This window comes from Antechinus flavipes, chromosome 1, assembly GCF_016432865.1.
Source record: "Antechinus flavipes isolate AdamAnt ecotype Samford, QLD, Australia chromosome 1, AdamAnt_v2, whole genome shotgun sequence".
Classification (NCBI taxonomy): Eukaryota; Metazoa; Chordata; class Mammalia; order Dasyuromorphia; family Dasyuridae; genus Antechinus; species Antechinus flavipes.
The window spans coordinates 669,621,538-669,642,371 of record NC_067398.1 but is presented as its reverse complement, the minus strand read 5'-3'; the positions used below and the strand labels follow the sequence as shown (position 1 = coordinate 669,642,371).

Here is a 20,834-nt window from a genome sequence, read left to right as displayed (position 1 = left end):
ATATCTGTCACCTTATCCTGCCAAAGTTCAGGCCCTACTACAGGCCTTGCAAGGTGTGTCCTGTTAGTACTCTGCAGCCCAGGTAATGACCTCCTTATCTCAGGCAGAGCATTTTCTCTCCATCCCCTTTTCCTCTTCTTTACCTCCCAGTTTCCTGGCTTCCTGAAAATCTCAGCTATTCTCAGCTTCTGCAAGAAGGCTTTTCCCATCATCCTTAATCTTAGTGCTTTCCCTCCCAGATTTCCCCCAGTTTATCATATGTACATATCTTATTCATGGAGCTGTTTGCCTGTGGTCCCTTTCATTGGATTTCTTGAAGACAGATGTGGTTTATGCCTTTCTTTGTGTCAGTGCTTAGTACAGTGCCCAGCACAACATAGATTGTTAATAAATGTTAGACTGACCAACATCAAAATATTCATCTTCTAGGAACTGACACATGGCAAATCCTCATTCTACAAATAGAGAGCTCAAAATATCTGAGGTAACCAATAAACTATACTAGAATTGGACCATCATCAGAGACCAAATCCAAGAATAGAATTAAAAAGCCCTGCACAGGCAACATTCCCATGAATTTAGCCAACTAAACTTTCCCACAGACACCTGGATATCACATTGATCAATAAAAACCTAAGAATAACATTTTGATAGATGGTGCCATCCCATATGCTCATAATCTTCACTTTACATGGAATAAAAAGCTTTCATTGTATAGAGACATGATTAAGGAGATGAAAATTACTGAGAACAGGCCTAGAGACTTGTATTATCCTTGCTCAGGCCTTTTGGCTTCCTTGAAGAAGCCTTCAGCAGATGAGCTAGTGAGCTAATAATGCTTTTATTCAACTTCAGGAAGCAGCTATTTTCTCAACTGGGCAGTAGCTCACGGGACATTAATAGAAAGGATTACTAACAGGAAAGTGACTTGTTCCAAGACTATTACTATAAGAAATTTTTAAAAAAATGACAAAAATATTGAATTTTTTAAAAATTAAAGATGAAAAGAATTTAAAAGATTTTTGAAAATTTAAAAATATTAAAATTTTTGAAACATTTTTTAGAATTTAAAAAGATTAAAAATTTCCCAAAAGGTTGAGAAAAATGCCAGTAATAACAATAAAAAATAAATTCCCCCTTTTATAGCTTTTTAAGGTTTGCACAAGCCCTTCCCTCCAAATACCTCTGAGGAATTAGGTCATGATTGTGTGATCTCTGTTTTCATAGGGTTTCCCACCCTAGGTTCAACGAGGTGAGATGATTTGTCCCCAACAGCTAATAACAACTGACTTCCAAGTTTAGAGAACATCTCGTTATAGGGTTTGTTTTTTAACTTATTTTAGTTGTTTTTCACAATCCTGTAAGATAGTAGCCTTATTACCCCCATTTTATTGATGAGGAAGCTGAGGATAAAAAAGTACAATGACTTGCCTATAATTACACAAGTAGTTAGTTGGAATCCTGGGATTTGAACCCACAGCTTCTGACTCTTAAGTCCAATAATCAGTTTCAGTGATGCTCTACCATGGGCACAAAACTGTCCCTCCCAAAGGTTTGAATTATACACTCCCTCGGGGAGTATATCCCAGGGAGGGTTTTTCTGGAATCATAGAATCCTAGTTAAACAGGACTTTGAGATCAGAAAATTTCTGATCCAGTGTATTAACAGAACCAGACCCTTTACTAAAGTCCCCCTAGGAGTGGTCATCCATCTGCTCTCGAATATTGTTGTTGATAGGGAAGGAGTTGAGATAACCTGATCCATATTTTGGAACCCCAGTTATTAGGATGTTTTTCCTTAATTTTTAGCTGAAATCTGCTCCCTATAATTTTCTTTAAAAAAATTTTTTTAAACCTACACAATCATCAACAGAAACAAAAATTTTAGGATGCAGAAAAAAATAGTAAAGATGATGGTTCCAAAGTTTTGAATTTCTTATGTGATTTTTTAAAAGGTATATTAAATTAAACAAAGTAATTGCAAAATTACTCCTTTTGTGCTACTTCCTGAATTTCTTTTTTTTCATGTATTTTAAAATGTCTTATCAATGTTCTCTTTGTTTTTAGAATATTTTACAATATAGAAATATATTTGATATGACTAAACATGTATAATCTAAATCAATCTAATGCTTATCTTCTCCAGGAGGGAGGTTCTGGAACTTGAAATTCGAAAAAAGGGGGAAAAAAGATTATTCAGAAAAATTTTACATGCAGTTGGGAAATGTTTAATGAGATAATGAGATAAACAAACAAAATAAGATAAAATGTAATTGCATCCCTCTCTCTCACAATAAACCAATTCTACTTTTCCTTCTAGTAAGTGAGTGTAGAAAAGTCAAAAATAAAAGTAATATATAAAGATCACATCTGCAGACTTATATCTTATTACATCCCTCTAGTTCCACACTTCTGCATGCTTTATTATTAGTCTTTTAAATTTCTGATTGGTCACTGCTTTGATTAGTTATTGAGGTATTTATCTATTAATTTCACCACGTAAATTGTTGTCCTAATTCTGCCTATTTTACTCTGTTTCATTTCATATAACTCTTGCCAAGTTTCTCTGAATCTACTGTGGTCAGTCAGTAAACATTTATTAGACCTTGCTATACACTAGACACCGATATTTGAGCATATTTTTTTACCCCAAATTATTCAGCCATTCTCCAATCAATAGACCTTTACTTCGTTTACATTTTTTGTTTGTTTCTACAAACTATCTATCTATATGTAATTTTTGTACTTAGTGATTTTTTACCTCCTTAGAGTATCTATTTAGTGGTGCTTACACTTTAATGTCTTTGGGATGTGATTCCAAATTGTTCTTCATAATAGTTAGGTTTTCTCACCTCCATCAACTATACTTGTGTGTGACTTTACCTTTTTCATGTATAGAATGCAAGCTCTTAGACAGTGGTTCTCAAATTTTTGTTTTCAGTATCTTTACCCTATTAAAAATTATTGAGGATCTCTCCAAAGCGTTTTTGTTTATCTGGATTATATTTATAGACATTTACCATATTGGAAATAAAAACTATTTTTGAATTTGTAGACCCTCTAAAAGGATTTCAGAGATCCCCAGGATTCTCTAGACCATACTTTGAGAACCACTGCTCTTGGATATTGGAGACTGTTTTTATGAGTTGGGCTCCTAGCACCATGCTTGGTACACACTAGACATTTAATGTTCATTGATAGAGGCTGGTAGAGCCTGATGTCAGGAAATATGAGTTCACGTGTAGTCTCATACTAGCTTATTAGCTATGTGACCCTAGGTAAATCACTTAATTCTGCCTCAGTTTTCTCATTTGTAAAATAAGGATAATAATAACATCTACCTTCCAGAGTTATTGTGAGGATCAGGTAATATAAATATAAATAATTTGTAAAGTACTCAGCACAGTGCCAGGCAAATAGTAAGCACTATATAAATGTTAGTTACCACTACTAGTACTACTACTATCTGGCCAGACAGAACAAAGCTAATTAAATTTCTTACCCATGAAAAGCTTTTCAGATTCTAAAAAGTGATGATTAAATCTCCCCTACAGCTAACATCCTGAATCCCTTCATAGTCCTGATTTTCCTCTCCCAGAGTATGGTCTCAAAAGTAGAATGAGTTTCCAGTGAGAAACTTCCTCTGATTAACTTTTAATTTAACTATTAGTTTCCTGAGTCTATGAGAAGATAAGGAATTTTGTTGTAAAAGAGATGAGATTTCAACTGGTTTTAAGGAAAGATTTCCCAGTCCTGAGGATGATTACTAAATACAGGAAAGTCTTCTCAGAAATGATCCCTGCTCTGATCTTAACTTCTGAAACTGCTTAAGTCACTTCCCTTCCCTGGCCCATTGTGAGGGAGCCCAATGTCAAGACTTTTACTACCCTCTCATTTTAAAAGATTTTCATTCTATTACAGTGGAGTTTTATACACATGCCCTTTTCAATACTTTAAAAAAAAAAGAAACAAGATTGATTCCTGACTGTCTTGTGTTTATTTGTAACTTAAGAACACGAGGGCCGTGGTACTCAACCATTCTTAGACTTGAGGAGGGGAGGATAAAAGACCTCTGCACTAGCAGTTAAAAATACGAAACCATTCCCACAAAGCTTCCATGTTTACAAAATGCTTTCCTCACATCCATCCTTTGAGGGAGGAAGTTAAGCATTATTTTATTTATTCATCTTATGAATGAGGTCCCCGAAGCAGCATCTTTGCTGTTAAGTGCCTTGTTCCAGGAGGTCACACAGCTGGTGAATGCCGGCACCAAGCCCAAATGCAGGGATCTTGACTCTGGGACCAGTGTTCTTTCTGTGCCAAACTGCCAAAGGTTGCCTAACCTAAAGCACATTCCCAAACACCAGCCTCAAATAACTAGGAAGATTATCTCCATTTCAGATAAGAAATCATTGAAGGGCTTCCTACCCCATTAAGTCATTTATTTATCTGGGACACAGTACTCTGGACCCTGTCGTCGTAAGTAGTCTGGGGATCCCTAGCCTCCTTGGGTACTTCCTGGAGACCCTCAGGCAAAAACTGGCTGGATACTTGTCAACTCTCTTGTGGAGGGGCTTCTTTTTAGACTTGGATTGAACTAGATGGATTCTGAAATCCCTTCCAATTCCAGAATTGTATGATTCTGTTAGAAAAAGGATCCTGAGAACAGGGATCAGAGCAGCCTTGGTCTTTGTGGTCCAAGAAGTCTCTATTAGCTGTCTCGGGAGGCCCGGGGAGGAGGAGGACTCCCTCCCATCCCCCAGACAGAAGCCACGGTGACAGCTGGCCTCCTTGAGTTCTCGGATGGCCAGCCCTCCTGACGGGAAGACAGACGTCTCTCGTGGCAGCTTGCCAGAGGAAGAAAAAAATCAAGGGTTTTTTTTTTTTTTCCCCTTTGCTACCCCTTTATTGGCTACTGCAGGAGCAGCAGCTGTAGCAGAGTTGCAGGGCAGGCCCCGGCCTGGCATTGAGCTTGAACTTGCAGGGCTTTATTCTTTCTGACTGTTTCTCCTCTTCAGAGCTTTATGGAGTGATGGGAATGGAGAGGAGGGTAACCCACAGTCTGCTTGCAGCTTTCGCAGCTTGGACCAAGGTAATGTGGTGACCTCCCTGAGCCCTAGTTCTGGGCCTGCTGTTCTTGCTCACAAGAATATAAAGGACAAGCGAGGGTAGCCCGTATTGGACCATCCCATAAAAACTGCTCCACATTTAGTGGGACTGTGTTTCATGGGATGGATAGCTTTTGGTGCAGGGAAAGAAAGTTTTACAAAAGTTTCCTGGATGGTACTTTAGGGGACTTTTGCAAGGTGGTCTTTGTTCTACCAGCTCTGGCTGTCCTGGCCAATCCCAGGGGGCCTCCACAAAGCTGACCCAACAGATTTCCTGACTTGAGAATTCTGCAACACATCCCAACTTCAGTTTGGGTCCAAATGGGTTTTTTTCCTAATTACTTCTTCCTTGGTTTCATGCTTAGCATTTGCCATTATGGGTGCATCCGTTATAGAGGCAATCTGAGGGTACTAGGCTTGGAGCAAAAGCTCTGCTGATTTAAGTCTGGCAGCTTCATTCTCACCATGAACAGGGATGGCAGTAGGCATACTGCCCACCAAGGCAGGAGAGGCTCTTTGGGTCAGCTTCTACAGGTTGTGGTCTTGCATCTCAGTACTGACTTCCCCAAAGGAAGAAAGAAGGATTTGGCTCTCAAGGAACAGTCTGGTACAGTGGGAAGAGTACTGGCTCTGGACTCATTGGTGCCAAGTTCAAATCTTGCCTTTAGTTCTTTTTACCCATGTAATAACTGAGCAAGTCATTTCACTTCCCTGGATCTCAGTTTCCTTATCTGTAAAATGAGAGGTTTGAACTAGACGGCCTTTGGGGTTGCTTTCAGGTCTAGATGTCTTAATAACTTTCTGCACTTATTTTAGTCATTTGTTAAAAGAGGATAATGATGTACTTGCTTGTTTCATGGAATTATGCTGGGGAATGCAGTGCACAGTAGAACTAGAAGCTTTTGATTTGCACTTTGCTTTCTTTGCCCAAAGCCAAGTTTTCTTGCCATTTGGCATGGGTTTTGCCTGGAGAATTTTGAGCCCGTCTAAAGCAGTCGATTTTCAGATCAACATGGAGAATTAAAAAAGGAATAAACATTTATTAAATGCCTATTTTGTGCAGGCACTTTGGAAATATTATCTCATTTGATCCTCACAGCAGTCCTGCGAGGAAAGTGGTGCTGTGGTCCCCATTTTCTATAGGAGAAAACCAAGGCAGGCAGGTTAAATAACTTGCCCAAGAATCCCACAGCTATTAAGTGTCTGAGGCTGGACTCTAGTCCCAGCGCTCTTTTCACTGGGCCACTAAACTGCCTAGGAAAGAACTTATTAACAACTTGAATGTGCAAAAGTGGAAGTATTGATTTTATAGCCAGTAAGCTGTTTATTTATGGAAGTATTCTTGCCAAGACTGGATTTTCCATTGTTGGGGATGTGATAAAGGGGTTATTCCAATTGCTTTCAGAAATCTCTTCCAATTCTTTTTACTCCACAATCTAAGGGCCTTCCTTCACCTTCCTACTTGGAAACTTCCTTCTAGTAGGACAATATCACTAAGGGTGGGTCCCTGCATGGGCCCAGCCCTAGGAAAGTAAGAATGACTCATCTCTGAGTACCATTGTATTATTAGGGGAAGAATGGTATACCAATATTAGTCCAGCCTGCTCATTTTACAGAAGAGTGAAAGATTTAAATTTGAATTATCCAGTTTTACTATTTCAGTCAGTCAACAAGCATATATTGTTAATTATATACCAGGCACTGTGCTGAGTTCTAGGGTACAAAGAAAGGCAAAAAACAGTCCCTGCTTTGTAAGCGATTACAATACAGTGGGAAAGACAAACAACTATGTACAAAGAAGATAGAGACAATAAATTGAGGATCATCTCAAGGGGAGGACACAAAAATTAAGGAGGCCTGAGAAGTTTCTTGGTGAAGATGGGACTTTAGCTAAGATTTGAAGAGAATTATTATCAACTTGTTTCACCTCTCTGGGCCTCAGTTTCCATCTCTATTAAACGACAGTAAGACCAGCTAGGTGATGGACTGAATAAAGCACCAGGTCTGGAGTCAGGAAGACCTGAATACAAATCTCAGATACTTACTAGCTGAAAGACCTTGGTTGAGTCACTTAATGCCTCAGTTTCCTCATCTGTAAAATAAGCTGGAGAAGAAAATAGTAAATCACTCCAGTATCTTTTCCTAAGAAAACTCTCAAAGGGGATCATGAAGAATTGGACGCTACTGAAAAATGACTAAACAACAAGAAGACCAGATGATCCCCTTGACTTCCAAGACTCTAGGTTTACAGAATTCAGATTGAGACTTAGGGACGTATGGCCAGTCTCCTGCTGCGCACACCTTTCTTTGTTCCTCACACTAAACAAATGTCCCCTTTTTTGGGAAGGGCAGAAGCTTGACCAAGACTTTATTATCTCAATTGTCCAGAAATTAACTTCAGAATTAACCTTCCCTCAACATGAGTCCAAGTGCTTCCTGCCTTCCCTAGGAGATTAGACAGATGATCTGATTTGAAGGAAGAATTTAAAGAGCTCATTGTACACAGAGATTTTGAGAGGTTAGCTAGATAGCCAGATTTGTTTCTGTATTTGTGGTTTGGTTAGAGAAGGAATGGTACTAAGACAATAGGAGTGGTACTTGTGGCACCCTAGAGCCGAAGTATGCAGGCAGCTTTTGAGTCCTTGAACATTCAAGTCAGAGTGACCTTCCAGAAGACTTCTAATCCATCCGGTCAAAGAAACTGAGGCCAGGAGGGGGAGGCTGGGAAGCAGTAGGGGTGGGCAGGCAGGGGGACGTGGAATAGAGGTTAGGAATCCAGGACTCCTCTGACACTTAATTACCCTAGTGAACCTCATTTTCCCCAGATATAAAAGGTCCCTTTCCAGCATTCATGTGACTAGCTCAAATTCAGGCATTAAGTTAGGGATGTCTGTCAGAATTGGATTGTAAGATTTCTAAATCATCCACTTCTGTACTGTCACTTAAAGTGCTTGTTTCAATATTTGTCTTCTGTCGATCTCATTTTTTTTTAAAAAGTGCCAACTTTCACACTCTTTTTGTGTATCTTTGTTTCTCTCTGTCTCTCTCCCTCTCTCTGTTTCAGTTTATCTCTTTTTTTGTTTCTGTCTCTATGTCTCTGTATCTTTCTCTGTCTTTTTCATTATCTCTGTCTCTGTCTCTCTGGGTCTGTCTCTGTTTCTCAGTTTGTCTCTTTTTCTCTGGCTCTCTCTTCTGTCTGTTTGTCTGTATCTCTCTCTGTGTGTGTCTTTCTATGTCTCTCTCTCTCTTTTTCTGTCTCCTCTCTATCTTTCTATGTCTCTGTCTCTATCTGTCTCCCTCCTCCTCTCTGGCGCGCGCTCTCTCTCTCTCTCTCTCTCTCTCTTGCTCTCTCTGGCTTTCTTTCTCTTTCTCCCCCAAAGGAAACTGGAGGCCAAAGTCTGGGGCGTTGACTACCTGGAAGAGAAAGATGAAGGGGAAAGGGCTGCCTGTGCCAGCAGGGGCCAGGTAGCTGGAGGCTTCATTTCTGTCCCACATGAAATCAAAGCCCATTGGAGAGGTCAGCTTTGTTTACAGTGTCTCGGCAGCTCAATTACACCACATACAGTAATTCTCATCACACTGCCGGTAATTTCACTGACTTACCAAGCACACATCATTTCCTGAAAGTCAGCCCTGGTCTTAGAGGAAGTAAGCTCTGAGGCTTCATGACTAAACAGCCTATGCAAATCTCCGTGCTTGTGGGAGAGCAGCCTTGCCTCTGTCCCCTCCCAAGCAGGGCTGCCACCTCAGGCTCCTCTCTCTTCCCGTCTGTTTTCTCTCTGTTGCTTGCCCGGCCCTTGGCAAGTGAAGGCTGATGTTGCTGCTGCTGTCATGAATGTATCTTTTCCCCTGCTTGGCTGTGAAAGGGGGGCCTGTCCTGTGGGCTACTCTGAGCCCAGTGTCCGTGTAGCATGGCCCAAATGCAGTTTTGGCTACAGTTCTCAGCACTTAACCAGGTAATCCTGTGCATGTTCCTGTCTCTCCTTGGACTTGGAAATAAGTGTTTGGTTTCTGGGAGTAGGATATGGACCATCAGGGCATTTTGGCAATGCTAGAAAGGTTGCAGTCCCTGGAAGGTATCCCACTGCACTTAACACTGTACAGTGGCAACTTGAAACTCCTTTTTGCTAGTCTTAGAAACTTTCAGAAAAGGCAGGATTGCATGTGAGATGACATGGAGGCTAGAAACGTGGATTCTACCTCTGGCTTTTGCTTTGCAACTCTGTACAAATCACTTTCCCTTTCAGTGGGTGCCTCAGTTTCTACATCTGTTTGCTAAAATGAGGTCATTGAAGTAGGTGGTCTCTAAGGTTCTTTGTTGTGTGTTCTAAGCTACCCTCTACTTCTGACTAACTGTTCTGTGAGTCTGCTCTGCTCTTTTCATCCCTCTTTGCCCCCTTCCTTGCCTTTCAAACTCCTTTGATTAATGGTATTACTCTTGAATTGATTCTTTAAAAAAGATTGTCTGAGTTTGGCAGGAGCTTAAAGAGACACATAGATCTGGAAGAACAGAACTTTGTAGGACCAACTGTACCTGGACTTGTAAGGATTCTGCCTGATATAGTTGAAAGAGAACACAAAAATCAAGAGAACTCATCATCCCATGCATTTTTTTAGATCTAGTGGACTAGTTATGTGGCTTGAAATAAATCACTTTCCCTCCAGGTCTAGCTTTCTCATCTATCTCAAATAATCCTGTGTACGCAAAATATAGCTAGAAAGTTGCAAAGGAACATAGAGGACATCTCATTCAAAGCCTTCATTTTACAGCTGAAGAAAATCAGGTTTCCAGGAGATTGGCTTGCTTGAAGCTATGGAGGGAATGCAAAATCTTGGCCTCTAGAGGTAGCCAGCACTTTCTACCAGACCATGATGCCTCTTACTCTTGCCTATGGCACAGAGCTTTTTGTGAGGATCAAATTGGATTTTTTGAAAGCACTTTATAAACACTCAGTCATCCACATACCTACCATCTCTCCCAACTGCTGTTGCAGGTCTTCCATGATTTAGGAGGTCAAGTGACTGGAACAGTTCTCCCTGAATTCTTCTTGGTGATGAGCCCTTTTATATTTAATGTGACTTGACCTCATCTACCAGATTATGTGGCTGGGCCTATGGTCTTTCTAAGCATTGTAGAACTGCAGGATCATCTTCAGCCCAAAGGAGAGAAGCGTAGGGGGCTTGAGAGGAGCTCCACAAATTGAGAATTGAGTTAGAATCTTTGGCAAATTTTAGTCTGCTGAAGTCCTAGAAAAGGATCTTTAAACTATAGAATATGGATCACTTGAAGAAGTGAGGGTATAAAAAGCTGCCACAATTGTTCTCTTTAAATCAGAGAAGAAGGATTATCTTTGTTTTACTTGGCTCTAGAATTAGGAACTTCAGGCTGAGGATTCTCACAGGGAGGAGATTATAAAGGAAAATGTTTTATTCAGAGCTGCAGCAGTGAAATGGAATAGTGAAGTCCTCATCATTAGACATTTTCTATCAGAAATGTGTCAGATCAAGTCAACAAGCACTTATTGTGTGCCAAGGTACTGTGGTAAGCTGAGGGGACGCACACAAAAAAACTTGTTAGATAAATCATGAGGGAGATTCCTTCTAAGAATTGGACTTGGTTGCCTTTAGGATTTAGGATCTAATATTCTGATTCTGAAAGATTTGAAATCTCTCTATCAAGCAAAAGGCACTATTTAAAAAAAAAAAAGTGTAAGGGCCACTGTTTTGAAATTAGCACTTGGACTCAGAAAGTTCTTCATGCTTCTCTGAACCTCAGAATAATATGAATTTGCTACAGTCTCCTCTTAAATTTCCAGCTACTAAGCTGTCAAACTGCATTAGACAGAAGACATTCTTCTTTATCTGCCCTCCCACCCCCCAAGCCTAGGCACGTAGTAGATCTCAGAAAATCCCTGTTGGTTCATTGGTTGATCAAACTACCTCAGTTCTCACTGTGGGTTAGAAATCTCAGCTCCTTTTCTTCCCCCATCTTTCCAAAGAATGTTTCTTGTTTCAGGGTGCAAACTTTCCAAATTTAGTGTTTCTTTATTTTCACATGCTATTTTTGAATAACATGTTGCTTAGTTTGGAAAAACTGAAATAGCTTCAGCAGCTGCAGTTTGGAAGAAAAATGATCTTGGCATCAAATTTCTGTGCCAGAAACACACAAAACTTCACCTTTTGTTGCTTGTATTTTGTTTTTTTCAAAGGAAATAATAATAATCCATATTTCTGGAGCACTTTAATAAAGTATTTCTGTCTCAGTGCCATGAGTCAGGGAAGTCTCATGAGATTTGTTATCCTTGTTTTATTAAAATTGAGGTTCAGGTAGGTTGTGGCATCATAGGTTTTAGTTATTATTTTTAAATTTTAGATAGCATCTTGAAGTGGTCATATAATCTAGCCCTCTCCTTTCATAGAAGAATAACCGAGGCCCAGAGAACTAAAATGAATTGCCCGAAGTCACATTGTAGGAATAAGGAGCAATATTAGAATTAGAACCCAGGTGAGTCGGCGCCTTACACTGTGTTGCCTCTCTTTGTGGCTGGGTGTCAGAACCCAAATTTGGGTCTTATTTATTAAGGTCCAAATGCCAAGACACTTTCTTCTATACTATCTTGGTGTTATAGGCAGAGGCATTCTTCTTCCCTCAAGCAGATCTCCTTGCTAGTTGCTTGTTAATTATTAATATCTCTAATAGGGGGTGGAATGATCAGATCTTAGAGCTAGAAAAGACTTGCAGTTCTGTAGTATTGTAGAGGCCTGAACTTAGAGCCGAGAGACCTGAGATCCAGGCCTGGGCCTACCACTTACTTATAAGGTCTGTGAGTCTCAGTAGGTGCCTTCCTTCTTCAAACCTCATTATCCTCTCATCTACAAGATGAGAATGTGAAGAACTATGTTACTACTTCCCAAGGGCATTGTGAGGTTCAAATGAGATGAAATTTTATAAATGAGGAATCTGATTGATGCACAGAGAATTGAAGTCACTTGCCTAAGTTCTCACTTCTAGTAAAGGTCAGCGGTTCATGTGAACCAAGGTTCTCTGATTCTAGAATCAAGTGCTCTTTCTATTATCATGCTTCCTCTTACAGGAGATCTGGGTTATATTCCTGACTTAGGCATTAACTATTATCAGACTGTCTCTTACTTGGCAGGGCACATGTCCTATGACCTCTTCTCCTAATTAAGAATAATAATGCTTGACCTGACCTGTAGACCTCACTTACCACAATGCCTGTCACATACTAGGCACATAATAAATATTGACTGGTTGACAGTCTGCCCTTACAAAGCAGATTTGAACAAAGTGCTTTATAAGCCTTAAAGAACTATAGCAGTAGAAGTCATTGTATGAGTGAGTGACTAAGCTGCCATAACTGATGCATTTCTGAAATTTAAAAAATTCTCATCTTATAACACTGTCAGTGAATAAGTAGATATGTTCTGAATTGATGGTGGGTATCACTGTACCATGTTAGGAATGAGAGAGGTGAGATTAGGATAGTCCTACTCTTTCCCTGTCACTGTTGAACTGAGTCATCCTTCTGGTATTGTAGACCTCATAGAATCTATGAGTCTTCTGAGACACAATGGATTGCATTTGTGCAAAGAGATCAGGTTTAAACTCACATGGCACTGAGTAAGCTGGGAGTTTAACAAATTATATGTCTGTAGTATGTTGGAATCTGAGCTTAATAGGTTTATTTTTGCTAAGTAGATGGTAAGGCAATAAATCTATTAAAAATATACCGTATTTATGGCTAATATGGAAATGTTTTATGTGATTTCACACACATGTATATATATATATATAATTGATATCATATTGCCTTCTCAATGGGTGGGAAAGGGATTGAAGGCAAGAAAAGAATTTGTAATTTTTAAAAAATAAGGCTAAAAATAAATAAATGGGGGGAGTATATATCTAAACATTAATAGTTTACATGAGAAGAAAATGGAAGCTCCTTGAAGACAGGCTTTTATTTTTATTTTTTTTTCTTTTTATTCCTACTACAGTATGCACTCAATAATTGCTTGTTGAAGCATTTCTCTATAGCAGCAACAAATCTAGGAAGGAATTTTTAAAAATCAAAATGAGTTCTTAAAAAGTTAAAAATGGCTGTAGAATGTATAAGACCTTGGGAAGGTAATATAGGAAAGTAATTTCAAAACAATACAATGACAAAATATTCTTTACAGATATCAAAAATGTAACGGTATTCATTGCTCATGGCTGTGATGCATGAATATGCTACAAATAACAATAATACTACCTAAATCAATTTAAAGATTTAGTGCTTTAAGTCAGGGTAACCAGGAATACTACTGGAATATTATCTAATTATAGAATGAGATTTCATTTCTAAAATTATATTTGGAAGAACAAAAAGTCTAGAATCTCAAGGGAAATTATAAAAATATGTAAAAATAAAGTCTAAAAAGCAGAAAAGGAGATCAACAAAATATGGTGTGAAGTACATCAGCCACAATTGCCATAGTGTTTGATAAGCCCCAAAACAATAATTTCTTGAGGGAAGAATTCTCTATTTGACAAGAATTTCTAGGAAAACTGAAGAATAGTTTGAGAGCTAGTTGCTTCAGACCAACATCTTACACACTGCAATATAGTGAGCTCATAAAATTCATACCATAATAAATGTTGCTGTTGTAATAGAAACTGGATGTTTTGAAAGTATAATGATAAAGCTTGAGCCAATGGAAGTATGAAAAGGCATCTTTGTTCCTCTTGGCAAAGGTGGAGAACTATTGGGTGTGGTCTATTGACTAAATAATGTTAGACTTTTTCTGCATGTTTGTTGGTTTTGCAAAACTAGGATTTTTTCCCCCCCTTTAAAATTTTTTGTTATAAAGAATGACTCATTGACTGTGGGGTAGGGAGGGGTACATTTGGAAATATAGGTTACATAAAGATAACAACATTTTATTTTTTAAATGTTTGTTGAGTTGGGTTGAATTTGAATAGTACATTTAAGATTTATAAAGTGCTCTACATAGTTTTGTGACCAAGTCCTAGAGTTATCCATTACTGGAGCTGGAAGTAACCTTAAAGAGTATTTTGATGGATTCCTAACTTCCTAGTGTGTTTGGTCCCTCCATTTAAAAGAGCATAGAATCTCGAATCTAAACAAGTATATCCTGTTTTCCTCAAGTGCCTATAGAGAGTTTTGTAGAACACCAATTCCCAAAATAGACACCAAATAGCTTTCCTAAATCTCTTTTGCATTGAAGATTGATCTATATGAGGCCAAGGAGGAAATTCATTTTGACCAGTGACAACCCCAAGCTCATGCTCTCTTAGGGGCAGCGCATCACCTAAGAAACCACATTATATGGATAAACAGTAGGTAATCTCCTCAGGACAGAGACACCTAGCATCACAGATTGTCAAAACTGGCAAAGACTGTGGTCCAACTCCCTGATTTTATAGATGAGGAAACAGGACAAAGAGCAATTTTCTTTTTCAAAGTCAAAGCTTTTGGAGCCAGCTCTACTATTAGTTCCTGATTCTAAGGTTCTTTCCATAATGTCATTGAGTACTCTTGTGTACATGTACCTTGTATCTTTAAACTACTTACCTTGGCTTAGTGATATCCCTTTTAACAAATATTTATAGTAGGTACTTTATACACCCATACATATATATTATTTAAATGGAATCAAATCATTCTGAACCCTGACATCTCCTCTCTAACCTTGAGTTCCTAATTATCATCTTTAGTTGAGGTTTAGGATTTTCCTATCTGGTGTGGACAATTCTAAAAAAATGGGTTTTTTTGGCCTTTTTTTTTAGCCTCGTGTTACACACCCCCTTCATTCTGATCTTGTAAGCCAAGGCAATCCTTGGCACCCAACCTTTCTGAAAGAAAGGAATCAGTTTCCCCCACCCCAATCCATCTTCCACATAGCTGCCACCCATATAGTGCTGCTATTGTTACCATGTCTTTTCCAAGTCCGTACACATTACTGTTAAGTCCAACTGAGTTGTTTGCTGTTCTTCACACATAAGATACCCCATCTCCCATCTCTGTGCCTATCCTCTTCTCTGATTCTCAAAATCCCTCGATTCCTTTAAACTTCATCCCAAGCTCTAGCTTTTCTAGTAAACCTCTATCCTGATTACAGTATGAGGCAGCTTGTTAGTGCAATGGATAGACACTTTCAGCTGTGTGACCCTGAGCAAGTCACTTTACCATGGGCTCCCTAGTGTCCTCATTTATAAAATGGGGATCTTAAGGTTGTCATGAGGCTTAAATGGGATATTTATGCAGCACTTTGCAAATCTTAGAAAACTATCTAAATAAGTGCTAGCTATAATTATTGACTGCAAGCTTCTCGAGGGCAAAGGACTGTTTCATTTTTTTCAATATATTCCCAGTGCCTGGTACAGTATCTGCCACATAGCAGGCTCTTAATAAATATATATTGATTGATTAGTTGAAATGTCAGTCTTATGTGGGCATATATCATATTCCTTCCATTCTGATCATTTCTGCTCCTACTTAGTCTTTTCATGATCTTTCTCAGATAAGAAAGCAAAAATCTCTGGATTGTTAATAATAGCTGACATTTCTCTAGCACCCGGCCTTCCAAAGTGCTTAATTGTTATTATTTAATCCTCACCCTTTCTCTGTGAAATGGGGGGAGGGACTATATTTCCTGTTTTACAGATCACAAAACTGGAGAGTAACTTGCCCAGTTAAGATTAGTAAAGTGACAAAATTAGTATTCTTAAGATCATAATTAAGAAAGGGATCTTAGTCGTTATCTGATCTGACCCTTTAATTTTAAAGACGAGCGAACAAAGGCTTAAGGATGGGACATAGCTTTCCTGAGATGACCCAATGATAAATAGCAGTGCCAGGATTCAGCCCCAGCTTCCCCAAGTCCCAGACCAGTATTCTTGGTACTCTGCCACCCTTACAAATTCAATTCTGTTTCTACCCAGCTCCATCATTTAAAATGAGAAGAAATGCTCAGTCTCCAGATAGGTTAATAAGTGAGCTGGGGGAAGTGAGAACAGGGGCTTTTAGACCCATTATTCATTCAGGGTCTGTCCCAGAGGGCTCCTTTCCTTGGTAACTTGACCTTTGTCTCATTTCTCACTGTTTTATGAGATTGCACTGGGATTTTTAAATAGAACCAGCCCTGTCACTTGAGACACTTTTAGCCTAACTGGACAGAGTTTTCCCTGTAGGGGAACGATTAACCCAACACTAACTGGGTAAATGCTACAGCATTTGATTGTCTGAGTCTGTCTAGTCTCTTAATTAAGTTGCTCAACTTCCCCCAGAGATAGAATCCAGGAAATTATAGCCTGGTACCAAGGGGGCCCTAGAGACTCAGGGGGGAGATCTATGTTCCAGTCCTGGCACCACCACAGTGTTACTGGGTCACCTTGGAACCTCCTCTTTTCTATGGGCCTTAGTTTCCCTTCTGCAAAAGGAGGGAGAAGTTGGCTCTACAGTATCTCTGAGGTGAGCCTTTTCCCCTCCACTACAGTGTTGTGGAGGTAGCCCTAAGGGTCTCAGTGCCTGTGGCAGAAGAACAGAAGAACAAGATTCTGCCAAACTGGACAAGTTTAGGTTATGGGTCTGGTGTTGAACTATGTGTCTGCATCCAAAGCTTGGCATGGAACCCTTGGAGAAATGTTTTTTGACTGATTATACCCCTACTTGTAGTACCTGAATGACATAATCACAGATCTTTGAAGTGTATATGGAAACTCTAGTATTCTTGGTTCTTTTTTAGAGTTCTAGTTTTTGTTTATTTTCATTTGGGAATATACCTTTTCCTTTTCCCCTCCCCAGCAAACCAAACAAAGATTAAAATGGGGGGAAAAAAGAGTTCAGCAAAACCAGCCAAGAGTTCACTATGTCTAACAGTATATGTAGTATACCCCTTCTCTTTGCATAGAGGGGCTGGAAGTGCATTTTCTCACGTCTTCACTAAGGCTGGTTAAGCCTGGTGACATTAGGCATAGTAGTAGCATTTAATAATGTTTATTAATTAGCATCAGTATCACAAGATCATTTTCATGAAATGGGGGGGGGGTGTTGAGAGAGGAAGGTAGAAAGGATAGTGTTCTTTGTATTTACATCATAGGAGCTCTTGTGTTTACTGTTTTCCTGGTTCTTCTTACTTTGTTTTGCATCAGCTCAAGTTTTCCTTTGCTTTTCAGAATTCTTCGTTATTTGTTGCTTCTGACAGTGCTATAATATTGCATTACATTCCTGCATCACAGTTTATTTAGTCATTTCCCAGTAAGTAGGCCCTTACTTTATGTCTAGTTTTTGGCTACTCTAATGTTCTTTAATTCTACATCCAAAGAAAGGAGTTGAGATAAAAAAGCATGGTCTTACCCAGATCCTTGTTGTTGGTCGGAAATGTGGTGAATATGTCCATGCATTCATTGGACAACCATTTCCTAATCATCTGCTATGTGGGTCTGGGCTCTGTGGGGAATATAACAACTTTATTTCCATTTCTGTAACACTTTAAAGTTTACAAAGCACTTTGCTCAATAATTCTGTGAGGACAATACCTACAGGGTATTATTACCCCTGTTTTCCAGATGAAAAGACAGACTCCGAAGAGGTCAAGTTACTTGCCTATTCTTGCATAAGTAGTTTTTGTTAGAGCTGGTCTTTAAACGAATTAGCCAAGTTTTACTAGGCACTTACTATGTTCAGACTTCTGTCTGAGTCCCTGAGAGCTATTTAAAGTGAGCTAAAATTAGTCTCCACCTCCTTGAAGCTCAGTCTAGTTGGAGAATAAAGAACAAACCCAGGTTGCTATAGCACCATGAAGAGTGGGTTAGGGAAGGCAAAGTGGGTTCCACCTGTCCTCTTGACTTCCAGGTCAACATTCTTTTCCCACCGTGCTCAAATGATTCTGTGATCTTATCAGTTTGGGAGTTATCCAAGTGTGCAACACATCTTTTGTCTGTACAACTTCACGATATTTTTTTTCTCTAAAAACTATGGACATCCTATGAAATCCTATGAAATCCAGTGAACATATAGTACTCCCTTGCACTGTTATGGCCTACCTGTCTTTAGATGTGGAAACATTGTATAAATGTGAGTTATGATTTTTAAAAATTACACTTGATAAGGTTTTGCAACGGTCAATGTTGAAAATTATCTATGCATGTGTTTTGAAAATAAAAAGCTTTAAGAAAAAAATTTATAAGAAAAAAAATTTGTACTTGATATAGGTATGCAGATTAAATGTTTGCAATTGTTAGGAACATAAGCCAAAATTCATATTTAGTTGTTCTGAGTATAGAGTTTATTGAGGACAAACAAACCAATTTAATGGAAAAGAAGACATGGTCAGTTCTACTTTACTGCCCTGACTTCAGATGTCTTATAGTTGGTTCATTCTAAACGTTAGCCCAACCAGCAGATCTCTGGTAGATGTTAGGGGTTGGTTGGTTTTCTGTAGAGATAGACAAAGGATATTCTTGTCTCTTTGAAATCAGTGAATGGTAAGCGGTCTCTTTGTACCTCATTCACAAGTCATAGAATTATTTTGATATCAGGGCTCACAGATACATATCTGTCTAATAATCCCTCTGATTCTCCTGAGGTAAAGGGCTTTATCCAATCATTCTGCATCATTAGAAGAGCTGATCTTTGGGATGGCTTTGGTTATATTCTTCTTCCTCAAATCAGAATGAACCACTTGAGGCTTGCTGCCAATTCTGCTGCTTAGTAGCTATTTGTCCCTGAACAAACCTTTTCACTTCGCTCAGCCTCAGTCTTCTATCTTTGAAGTGGTAAAAATGATCCTTGCACTACTTGTGATAAGTGTTATTATGAGGAAACTTTTTATGTTCTTTTGGTATTTTAGGTTTGGTGAATAGTTATTACAGTATTGTTCAGTCATTTTAATTGTGTCTCACTCTTCCTATTTGGGGTTTTCTTGGTTCTGAAACTGGAGTCATTTGCCATTTCCTTCTCCAGCTCATTTTACATGTGAGGAAACTGAGACAAATAAGGTGAAATGTTTTGCCTAGGCTCAAAGAGCTAGTAAGTGTCTAAGGCTGAATTCAACTCAAGTCTTCCTGATTCCAAATCTAGCTCTCCATCCTCTGTATCACCTAGCTGTCCTATTTATTATAATAGTAATTTTCATTTATATGGTGCTCTTACAGACCTGTTTCATTGGAATATTACAGCCTTAGGAAATAGAGACAATTCCAGTATTTATTTTATGGGAAGGCTAGTAAGAGGCAGAGTCAGCTCTAGAACCAGGGTCTTCTGACCAGGGGTTTCATTGTGCAGGTAAATCTCCATTTTCTCTTGGCTTGGTCTCTCTTCCAGAAAATTTCTTGCCCCTCATGCCAGGTACCTTCTGTTATCTTCCTTATTAGATTGTATCATAGTGCTTCCCAATTTGTGCTTATTGAATTATTATTATTATTGCTTTTTGCTGAGGCAGTTGGGGGGTTGTGACTTAACCAAGGTCACATAGCTGGGATGCCTTAAGTGTCTGAGGTCACATTTGAACTCGGGTCCTCCCGACTTCAGGGCTGGTGTGCTAATCTACTACCCCACCTAGCTGCCCCTGCTTATTGAGTTATTTTTTGAAAACTTCCCTAGTGCCTCTCACGTTATCAGCCTACTTGTGGAAAATAGGGAAAGTTGCCAGTTGCAAACCCTGACCTTTCATGTCCTTTTTAAAGAGCATGATGCTTCTGGAATCCCACCTCCCTGAGACCTTGATTTCTTCCTGCTTCTCCCCTTTGCTTCCCATGAGCTATGCAGAATGCTTGCTGGAGGGGACTGTTCATCTGTCCTGGCATGGGCAGCACCATCCTTAGGAAGGCTTTGTGTGGGTCCAGAGAGATGTTTTTCTTTCATAACTATTTCAAGCACTTGGCAGCCTGGCAAAAGCCATTCATCTACCTCTGGGTAGTTTTGTTCTTGATGGCGGCAACATGGTATAGTATAAAGAAGCTGGATTTAAAATTAGTAAAGTACTGCGTTTTAATCCTACTCCCAACTCCTTTATTAAACTAAGTGATCAGGCCCAAAAGACTTCCTTTTCCTGAATCTCACTTTTGTATTTGCAACTGGGGATGTCTGTAGAACTTAATTCAGAAAGTTGTGAGATTCTTATGAGGTCTAATGATATATTGTACATACTATGAAAACATTAACAATCAGCATCTGGAAGTTAGCTCTTATTATTAGTGACATTATTTTCAGTTCCTTCTTTGGCAGAAATGGGAGATTCCAGGATTGAGATCCCCACCACTGGCTGTCTTCCGATGGAGGTTGGATACTACTAGTATAGTGTCTTTTAGAGGAAAGTCTTGCTTTGAGTAGAGTTTAGATTAACTAGCTCTTCCAGTTCAGAAATTATTTGAATAAAAGTGGATTTCTCAGAGGATTCTTGGGATTGAGAGAAGATTAAATCATTGCACTGAGGCATGACACCAAGAAAGCTTCCTAGCCTGGGGCATTCAGCCTGACTGCCCGACCCGCCTGGTGTTAGGTGGCTTTCCTCCCCTTACAGCTTCTTTTTTCAATTTCTGAAAAATGAGAAAGTTGTTAGCTGAGTTGTAGTGTCCCCTTCAATTCTGAATCCCTAGGAGATGTACCTTTCCTATTGCTACAGTTTTGCTCCACAGAGGGGACGAGGGGATGCCCAGCTTAGCAGGGGAGTGACTGCATTGCCCCAGAGCTACCCATC

At 39.3% G+C, this 20,834-nt stretch overlaps 1 protein-coding gene across 6 annotated transcripts in view; it reads left to right on the top strand.

Annotated features, from left to right (window-relative positions):
* SBNO2 (strawberry notch homolog 2) overlaps positions 1–20,834 on the top strand; it is a 207,864-nt gene that overhangs the window by 129,206 nt on the left and 57,824 nt on the right. The window contains exon 1 of one of the 6 annotated variants that reach the window (XM_051972160.1): positions 4,994–5,092. The exons of 4 other annotated variants lie outside the window; for them this stretch is intronic. In XM_051972160.1, coding sequence (XP_051828120.1) covers positions 5,033–5,092 — 60 coding nt within the window. In that variant the 5' untranslated portion in view covers positions 4,994–5,032. Of the gene's footprint in view, positions 1–4,993; positions 5,093–8,500; positions 9,065–20,834 lie in introns of those variants that run through there. One more of the 6 variants, XM_051972161.1, reaches the window with a different exon arrangement.